Source organism: Ammospiza nelsoni, chromosome 7 (genome assembly GCF_027579445.1).
Source record: "Ammospiza nelsoni isolate bAmmNel1 chromosome 7, bAmmNel1.pri, whole genome shotgun sequence".
Lineage (NCBI taxonomy): Eukaryota > Metazoa > Chordata > Aves > Passeriformes > Passerellidae > Ammospiza > Ammospiza nelsoni.
This window is the reverse complement of record NC_080639.1, coordinates 12198128-12207816: the sequence shown is the minus strand read 5'-3', so window position 1 is coordinate 12207816 and position 9689 is coordinate 12198128. Positions and strand designations below refer to the sequence as shown.

At 46.5% G+C, this 9689-nt stretch overlaps 1 protein-coding gene across 1 annotated transcript; it reads left to right on the top strand.

Moving 5' to 3' along the window:
• Positions 1 to 40: 40 nt before the first annotated feature.
• HSPD1 (heat shock protein family D (Hsp60) member 1) lies at positions 41 to 9392 on the top strand. The gene is made up of 12 exons (XM_059475602.1): positions 41 to 209; positions 980 to 1155; positions 3895 to 4147; positions 4659 to 4741; positions 5316 to 5411; positions 5712 to 5805; positions 6181 to 6349; positions 6597 to 6696; positions 7509 to 7754; positions 7962 to 8136; positions 8725 to 8903; positions 8993 to 9392. Exons 2-12 carry the CDS (start codon positions 982 to 984, stop codon positions 9143 to 9145), a joined length of 1722 nt encoding a protein of 573 aa, XP_059331585.1. The 5' UTR covers positions 41 to 209; positions 980 to 981; the 3' UTR covers positions 9146 to 9392.
• Positions 9393 to 9689: the final 297 nt, after the last annotated feature.

Below are 9689 nucleotides of genomic sequence, written 5' to 3'. Positions count from 1 at the left end.
TTGTAGCCCGCGGCGCGGCGCGGCAGGCGGGCTGTGGGCGGGCACCGAGGCCATGCTGGTTCCGGGGCCGGGCGGCCGGAGCCGCACATGGGCCGGCGGCGGCGCGGGGGCGGGGCCGAGGCGGTGAGTGCCGAGCGCCGCCCGCCGCCGCCGCGCCAGACGTGCCCGCGAGTCCGCAGAGCCGCGGTGCTACTCCCGCGCTGCCGCAGGTGAGCGGGAACGCGGCCGGGCCGCCGGGCCCGCGCCGCTCTGCCCGGCTTGGGGAGGGCGTGGGGGCCCTCACCCCTTTGGCCGCGGTTACCGCGGGGGCCGCGCGCTGGGAGCGGCCGGGCCCGAGAGGCGGGAGCGGGGGGCGGCCGTGATGCAGGCGGTGCGCCCGGGTGGCGGGAGCGGGGCCCGCACCTTCTTGCGGGCCGCTGGTGGCGCGGCGGGCCTGGCGGGCGGCGGCGGGGGGCGGGCGGCGCTGACCTTGCTGCGCGTGTCCTGCTGCAGCGCCATGTGCCCGCGGGGCCCTGCCCGGCGCGGGGGCTCCGGCGGGGCTGCGGCCTTGTCTCTCTTTGTGCCCTTGGTGGCCTAGCGGGGTGGGAGCCGTACCCGAGCTCCCCTCGGCACGGCCCCGCTGCTGCAGCCGCGGGCGGGCGGGCGCGGCCCCCGCGCTGAGCACATGGAGCCGCGGGCGCTCCGCCGTGCCCTCGCCGTGTCCTGCCCCGCTCCGGGCGGGAGGCGCTCGGCCGTGCTGCAGGCCGCGCAGGGAGGAGCTGCTCCCCGCGGGTCTCGGCGGCAGGATCGGGGACACCCGGCCCGGTGCTTGCTCAACTGATTGTGTGTCTCCATTTCAGCCGGTCGAAAAATTAAAGATTCATCCTGCCTGCTTTACTTCCTAAATCTGTTCCCGCTGTTTTCCCGTAGAAGTAGCTGTGCAAAATCATAATGCCTTTTTTTTGTTTTGTTTTTCTCTACGTTTCTTTTAATATTTTAGACATGCTCCGTTTACCTACAGTACTCCGTCAGATAAGACCAGTGTCCAGAGCCCTCGCCCCCCATCTAACACGAGCCTATGCAAAAGATGTGAAGTTCGGAGCAGACGCGAGAGCTCTGATGCTACAAGGAGTAGATCTTTTAGCAGATGCTGTAGCTGTCACTATGGGGCCAAAGGTAATGGAAGACTCGGCCTTTATGTTAGCATAGACCCGGCTGAAAATACTCTAACAGAGCAGTTGTTGGGTTTCTCTCGGTGGAGCTGCGCGATTGTATTTGCAGAGCTGCAACGCAAAGGGGTTGGGGAATGGACAGGCTCCTGCCAGCAGCTGTAGTCTCATGTCCACCAAAAGCGGGACAGTAGTGCATGTGCTTTTTGTAGTAACAAAGTAAAATTGCTTGGATTTCTGTGAAAGGTATGTTATATTCGTCTAAACAGTTTGAAGGTTAAGGAGATGTGCATAATGTGTTACCAGCTCAGTTGATAACCTGTAACAGTGCAGTAGATAATGTAACTGTGTGTGTCGTCGGCTTGTTTAATTAGCATGTGGGTGGCTTGGTTGGATTTTTTTATGATACTTGTTTTGTTTGTTAATTTTTTTACTAATTACAATTTTGTATTAATTTACCTTTTAAATATTAACAAGCTTTAAAAAATATCCAAAGTGTAATGTGGAGTTCTCAGTTGGCTGGTGAATATTACCAGCCTAAATGAAATTTCGTGGTAGAAGCATTCATTTGTGTTACCCTATATTCTGTCCTGGAGAATAGAGATCTGGGAGATCTGGGTCTCTTGGAAAACCTGCTATGGTATTCTGCATAGTCATGCAATGTGCAGTAGGGCTTGAAATGAGATCCCTCTTTTTGAGGAACAGACACTGATTTTCTTGGAGTTTATGTGAATATCTGTTCCCTGTAACAGCACGTGCATGATAGTTCTCCTGAGGGCTGCTTGGTCTCTGTAACATCATTTCATGTGTTTTCTGCACATTTTTAGTGCTCTACCAGCTTCATTCAAAGGCAAAAATGCCATAAAGCTCATCAGGTGAAGGTTAAGGAACAATTGTGTCAGGAAACTGTGGCTACTTCCACAAAGGAACAAAGTTTAAGTGTAGTTGGTTAATTTAACTCCTGGTTTTTTGGATCAGGCTACTCTGAATGCTGAAGCACAGTTCTAATCCACTGGCTAAAGGGCAGTTGCTGATGCAACTTCATGCAACCTTAGGGGATTTTTGTTGGTTGTGCTGTTCTTCATTTAAAAATGGAGAGGTTACTACAGTGCCTGAGTCAGCCTCTGGCATTTTTAAGAAACATCAGTGTGGTGAGGAAACCTCCTTTGAGCCTGTTGAACACTTTAAGGAGCCCAGTTTGCAGTCTCACAGAATCTTTTGGTATTGCTCCCGCAAGTTGAACGGAACTGGTTTGTGTGGGGGCTCAGCTTCCCAATACGCCAGACCATTCTAAATGCCTGTGCAGTTACTGGTGGTGTTTGTTCCCTTCTTCAGGAACACAGGTGTTTTTGCTGAGAGCAAGCCCCTTCGTGTGATTTGTTATCTGTGGGTTTTGTTGTGCCCCTCTTCCCAGAGCTGCAAACCAAACATTAGGAATAAGACCATATCAAAGTACAAAAGAGAATTAAGCAAACTAGGAGACATTATATGAAAAACGTACTGGTAGCATGCTCCTCCAGAGAGGAGTTTTCTTACTCTTGATTCACCTTTATATTTAGAAGTGCAGGTCAAATAAGATAGGAGTAGGGAATGCAATTTGGCACAACTGTTCCATGGCACAGAGGGGAATTTCCATAAGCTGTTCCCCAGGTCCAGCCTGAGGAACTGAAGCAGAACCTTGAGGCTGCTGGGGTGGTTGTGCCTCAGGAGCAGCGAGGCCTCGTGCCTGGCGGGCAGCCAGGGCTGGTTCAGCCATGGAGGCAGATGTGGGTGGGCTCTGAGCAGGGAGGGGCACAGGGCACCACAGCCCTGCACGGAATCCTTGCCCGGCTCCCCTGGCGTGGGATCCCCCCCGGGGCTGGAGCCGGACCTGACACGCAAGGGAGGGACCTGGGACAGTGCAGGGACAGTGCTGAGCTGGGCACTCGCTGTGCCTTCCCTCTCCAGCAGCTCCAGCTCTCAGCACAGTACAGGAGATTCAGGGCAGCAGGAGACCAGAGGGGCTCCTTGAGTTTCTGCTGTCTCCAGCTCAAACTGGAGCGTGTTTGTTTGGGGCAGGTATTGGCTGTTGGAGTCACCTGTGAACAAGCAATGGCCTTGTGCAGGATTTGCCTTGTGCTCCCTGTATGGTTCACAGTTTCCCATGTTAGCTGTGTCTGTTAGTTATAATACTCCAGCTTTCCAGTTGGATCCAAGTGTGAGCTGAGATGAGGAAAGCTTGGTAAACTTGCAGTGTTTGAGAAATTACTGTAACACATGAATACAAATTTGAAGTGTTCTCAGTTGTCTTTGCTAATCACTATTGAAGTTTGCAAGTCTGCTTTTTTTCTTTCCAGCACATGCAACAAATTGAGATTTCTATTATTTGTTTTTCAACCACAAAGAATGTTTATTGTGATCTGATGAAAATTTTGACAATTTATTTGAATTGCTATATTTTTAATTTTGGGCTAAAATATTAGCATTAGAGGGAATCTCTTCAGTTTTTTCTCTAAGGTCAGTGTTAGTTAATTGCAGACTTCAGCAGTATGGCTGAAGAATGAAGTCATTCTGTGGAACTGTAAGGCCTTTGAGCCATTTTTCTGTTTTTGGAGAACCTTGGTATTAAAGTGTGTGTTTGAGAAGTCCCAGCTGAATGCCCTGTGTAAGGTGTTCAGCCGTGACTGTTCAAAATTCTCAGTTGAGCTCTTGATGGTAACATGCTTTGGGTTGGCTTGGATTTAAAATTTGGTTTTTGTCCCCCTAGGGAAGAACAGTTATTATTGAACAAAGCTGGGGAAGTCCCAAAGTGACAAAAGATGGTGTGACAGTAGCAAAGGCAATTGACTTGAAAGACAAATACAAAAACATCGGCGCCAAGTTAGTCCAAGACGTTGCCAACAATACCAACGAGGAGGCAGGAGATGGAACCACTACTGCAACAGTCCTGGCACGAGCCATTGCCAAGGAGGGCTTTGACAAGATCAGCAAAGGAGCCAACCCCGTAGAAATCAGGAGAGGTAACTTCTTCCTGTTGTTTTTAATGTTTGATCGCTGTCTTTTATTTTTCATGTCCTAAATTCGACTTGTTTTCTGTTTGAAGAGCCACCATAAAGGGTTATATGATCTTTAGAGAACACAGTTGATGTTTTTTTATACTGCAGACTTTGAGCAACCATTAATTTGTCTAATCATTGTACTATTTTAGTCAGCCTATTTAATTTGTTGTAAGTGAACTACAATTAAAGCCGTTTCTGCATTTAATTAATACAATAGCCATGTTAACAAATCTGTTAGGAATCTTGATCACGACAATATTTCGCACCAATTCCAAAAAAACCCAGCACTGCATACACAAGTGACAGTATGGAACAAGAATTATTGGTTTTGAACATGCAGACAATGCATTTTTGCAGTGTGGATTTTTGTTAGAGAGGAAATCTGTTTGTTGTGGTGGGTGGGTGCTTGGTTTGTGTTTTCTGTGCTCTGTACCTTGCTTTGTTCACTCACAAGTGCCCTGTTCATCCTCAGGGGTGATGCTGGCAGTGGATGCCATCACAGCTGAACTGAAGAAGCTGTCGAAACCTGTTACAACTCCAGAAGAAATTGCACAGGTAGGAAAAAACACAATAAAATATAACCCAAATTTAGGCAGCTGTTTCTCAGAAAAAGTTTTGTGAAGTTATGTTTGATGAAGTTAGGTTGTGTGCATCTTGACACTGGGTACTTTTCTTTATACGTCAGAAATAGTCTTGAATTGCACTGCTAGAAGTGAGTTCACAAGTGGGCAGATTTTTTCATCTTCGAGTTTCATTCCAAAGTGTGGTCTTAAAACATAAATGTGTGTACTTGGGAAGAATTGATGAGAGCAAAGCTCTGTTGTGAATGGAAGTGATGGCGGAGTACTGAGGGTGTGGTGGATCTGCTGGCTCCAGGTGTGTTGGTGGTGCCAATAACAAAAGTTATTTGTGCCTGTGCCTGGAGGTGGCCTGGGTGTGAGTCCAGGCAGGGAGTCTGGCTCTGCTGCAGCTGCCCAAGGCCCTGAGCCCTCGTGCTGTGAGTGTGCTGTACTCTGCTGCCCTGCCTTGGCAGAAATGGCAGTGTTGCACATGGTTATTCTGATTTTTTTCTTTATCATGAGGAAGCTCCTTGCGCTGGGAAATGATATTAAATGTCTTATTCTTTCAGGTTGCCACAATATCAGCAAATGGAGATCAGGAAATTGGCAATATAATCTCTGATGCAATGAAAAAGGTTGGACGAAAGGGTGTGATCACTGTCAAGGTAAGAACTGGCCAAGTGACTCTCTTCTCCTGTTAGGGATGGCTTCTGCAGCTCCCATTCCATAATTCCTCCCCAGCTGCAGCTGCTGCTGCAGCTCCCCTTCCATAATTCCTCCCCAGCTCCTTTAGATCAGAGTTTGATCACTGTTCCCTCTTACATTCTTCCTGTTTTGGAGAGAAGCACATGAAACTGATGTGGGATCCAGAGCCTTTCAATCTATTGTGCATGATATGCTAAAGCTGTACTTGTGCTTTTGCAGCAAACCAGAGATTTTAATGCAGACTTCCTTGCATTTAACAGGATGGAAAAACTCTAAATGATGAACTGGAAATTATTGAGGGTATGAAATTTGACAGAGGCTACATCTCTCCATATTTTATTAACACAACTAAAGGTGAGTTACAATAAGTTAGGTCAAACACCTCCAGTGGTTTGTGTTAAAGGCTTTACAGTCCCGTATGCTGTGCACCACAGCAAATAGAGCAGGGGCTCCTTGCCCATCAGAAACTTGAACTTGCTAAAAGCTTGGAGTGTCAGGGTTTCCTTTTCCTTCTCTGCAAAGTGTTCCTGTGAATATCAGGCTGGCCTTGCAACACAGCAGAACAATGGAGAATTGAGAGTGGAGTCTTGGAGAAAACAAGTCGTCTTTTTCTTAATGCAGTTGGAAAGTGCAACCATTGCACCAAAGCACCTGCTTAAGTTAAGTTAAAAGAATGCTTGATATGTTTTTGTAATGGAACTGTTCAGATAATGCATGTTGTTTCTGCAGGGCAGAAATGTGAATTCCAGGACGCTTATGTTTTAATCAGTGAAAAGAAAATCTCTAGTGTACAGTCCATAGTTCCTGCTCTTGAAATTGCCAATGCCAACCGCAAACCTTTGGTCATCATTGCTGAAGATGTTGATGGAGAAGCCCTCAGCACTCTAGTTTTGAACAGGTGAGACTTAATCCTTTTTTTTTCTATGGTGTAAGGCTCGTTCTTCTCTTACCTGTGCCAAAGAAACAACAGCTTTTAACCCCACCATGCTTTGTATCAACTCAGGCAGAACTCCAGTTGTGTCTAATACCTTTTTGAGAAAAACCACCTCAGTTTGTGATGATCTCTTTGTTTGCTTGACTGGTAGAGCTGCACTGAAATAATTTGGCATACTAATTAGACTCATTCTCTGAATTTTTGTCTTTAGACTGAAGGTTGGCCTTCAGGTTGTTGCTGTAAAAGCACCAGGTTTTGGTGACAACAGGAAAAACCAACTTAAGGACATGGCGATTGCTACTGGTGGTGCTGTAAGTAATGATGTTTTCAGTGGCTTTTTGCTGCAAGGGATGTTAATGCTTTTCAAGGAGGAAAATACTGTGCATTTCTAGATCTTTAGCTTGTATTTGCTGGGTTGCAGGCTGTATTCTGTTCTTTCAAAAATGTAACAGTAACCGATGTTTGAAACTTGCTGTTTTTTAAAATGCAGACTCTGATAATTGCTGTGTAATGCAGTCCTGGCCAACCATATGTCCTTGTAACTGACTAAGGTCACATGAGATCTCCTTGCAGGATTTAGGTTTTCAAGGGAAAGGAGGAACTCCAAGGCAATTGTTGCTTCCATAAAGAATTGCCTGGACTCAGATGTGGCAAATATAATTATTTTAAATGTTTGGAATTGACTGAATGATTTTTCTTACTACTAAATTTTGCATATAGTTGATGCACTGATTAATGTCCCTTTATGCTGCCCTTTTTTAATATGCACTTCAAAATCATAGCATGATATTGGGACCCAGAGGAGGCTGTTGAAATAAAACTTCATGTTTAAGGTAATGGCAGCACAAAGTAACCAACCAGCAAACTGTTCTTCAGTCAGTGCCATGTCAAAATCTGCAACTCGTCAAAATACAAGGAGATGATGGTGACAGGACTGAAGTAAGCACCATGAAATGTGTCAGGGGAGGTTTTCAGGAAGAGGCTCTTCACCCAGAGGGTGGAACTGCAGCAGTGTGGTTATTCTGCACCAGTAGCCTGCTGTATGGGTTCATGTACTTGTAGATAAAAATATCTGATGTGTGAGGTACCTGTGGATTGCAGCTTTTCACATAATTTCTTTCAGGTGTTTGGAGAAGAGGGTTTGAACCTAAATGTGGAAGATATTCAGCCTCATGACTTTGGTAAAGTTGGAGAGGTCATTGTGACAAAAGATGACACCATGCTCCTCAAGGGGAAGGGTGAAAAGGGTCAGATTGAAAAACGCATTCAAGAAATAATTGAACAGCTGGAGGTTACCACCAGTGAATATGAAAAAGAGAAACTGAACGAGCGACTGGCCAAGCTCTCTGATGGAGTAGCAGTATTGAAGGTATGAAGAACTTGGTAAAATCATGATGAACTAAAGCTTAGGCTTCTTGATTGCTGAGCTACAGGAGAAGACTTGCCAGTGTAGGAGAGGGTGGGTTGGCTTTCTGGCACGTGTTAGGCATTGGCAGCTTAACCTGGTGGCAGCAGTGCTGTCCCAGCTGGGCTCCTCCTGCAGCCCTTGACGTGTGGCTTGCTGCTGTGCTCGCAGGTGGGCGGAACCAGCGACGTTGAGGTGAACGAGAAGAAGGACAGGGTCACCGACGCCCTGAACGCCACCCGTGCGGCCGTGGAGGAGGGCATTGTCCCCGGGGGTGGCTGTGCCCTGCTGCGCTGCATCCCAGCCTTAGATGCCTTAACTCCAGCCAACGAGGATCAGAAAATTGGTAAGCACATGACTGGAGATGGGTGTGGAAGTGATACAAGCACACTTTCCCCTGTCCTGAGGCTTCATCAGATGGCTTTCAGTTTGTTTTTAGTTATTTGATCTTAGAAATATCACATTTCTTTGATGTGCTGCTCTTTGAGTGGGAAGGAGCTTTTTCACTGCATTGCTGACTGGACTGTGTAAGACCCAGTAGCAGTAAAGCAGCAGTATCCCAGCACAGAGAGGCAAATGTTTAGGGTTGGGAGCTGGCTGTGAAAGGCTTTGCAGACAGACAAAGTCTAATGCTCAAGAGACTGTGAGGCAAATCAAATGGAAAACGGCTTTGTGTCATGTTGCACATAGAGGGTAATAATACTTGTTACTATTTTTTGTAGAATTAAAACTTAAATGTGCATGAATATCCTGCAGAGATTGCATTTGTTGGCAAGTGTCAAGTAGCAGAGAACCTTCCCTCCTGGAACTGACAAAAATAGCTTATGTGCTTGCTCAGAGAGTTTTCTCTTTGTATTGATCTCCACCACTAGGGCATTCCTTGGCAGTGGGAGTGGTGTTTGTACAAGGAGCTCCAGCTATCTGTTTCTTGCAGGCATTGAAATAATCAAGAGAACACTGAGAATCCCAGCAATGACTATCGCAAAGAATGCCGGTGTCGAAGGATCATTGATAGTTGAAAAAATCCTGCAGAGCCCATCAGAAGTTGGCTACGATGCAATGCTTGGGGACTTTGTAAATATGGTAGAAAAAGGAATCATAGACCCAACTAAGGTAACCTAAAGCTCTTAATTGTCAGCTTTGCTTCCTCCCACCTCCTGTGATGGTCAGCAGGTTTTAAGTAGTTTCTTGCTTATTTTTAGGTTGTGAGAACTGCTCTGATGGATGCCGCGGGTGTTGCATCTCTCCTGTCAACAGCAGAGGCAGTGGTGACTGAAGTTCCTAAAGAAGAAAAGGAGCCAGCAATGGGAGGAATGGGTGGGATGGGCGGAGGAATGGGAGGTGGCATGTTCTAATTCCTGGCGTAGGGATGCATCATGAGCTGTGCTGTTGAAGACTGACAGTTCTGACTTCAAAAACTTGAGCTATCAGTGTGAGAGGATGGATAGTGACTGAAGTGAGGCTGGTGTTGAAAAGAATCACTGTAACCATCAGTTACCGGATTTCATTTAACACACGTGTAATTGTTTACAGTCATTGTCCATGCCTACAGATAATTTATTTTGTATTTTTTGAATAAAGACATTTGTACATTCCTGATAACTGGGTTGCAAGATCCATCTACCAAGGTCCTGATTTGAGCTTAATTAAGGCACTTGATATTCTATTTCAGAATTTCTTGGTGCTTGCCAGTACTAGAAAGAACTTGGAAGCCACTGTGCGTGAGAGTAGACAATTGTGTACAAAGTAGGCAAATAGAGTTATGTGACCTTTATGTAATAAACTGCTCAAAAGTTACAAAATGTATCACCTCCTTCATCTGCACACCAAGCCATAGTTATGGGAGAGCCTGGACAGCCTGCTGTTGCTTCTAAGATGTAGTAGAAATTGACACTTATG

Coding starts and splice junctions, on each gene's coding strand:
- HSPD1 (XM_059475602.1), top strand. CDS start 982: ATGCTCCGTTTACCTACAGTACTCCGTCAGATAAGACCAGTGTCCAGA. Junction 5,412..5,711: donor AGGGTGTGATCACTGTCAAG/GTAAGAACTGGC, acceptor TGCATTTAACAG/GATGGAAAAACTCTAAATGA. Junction 8,137..8,724: donor CAACGAGGATCAGAAAATTG/GTAAGCACATGA, acceptor TGTTTCTTGCAG/GCATTGAAATAATCAAGAGA.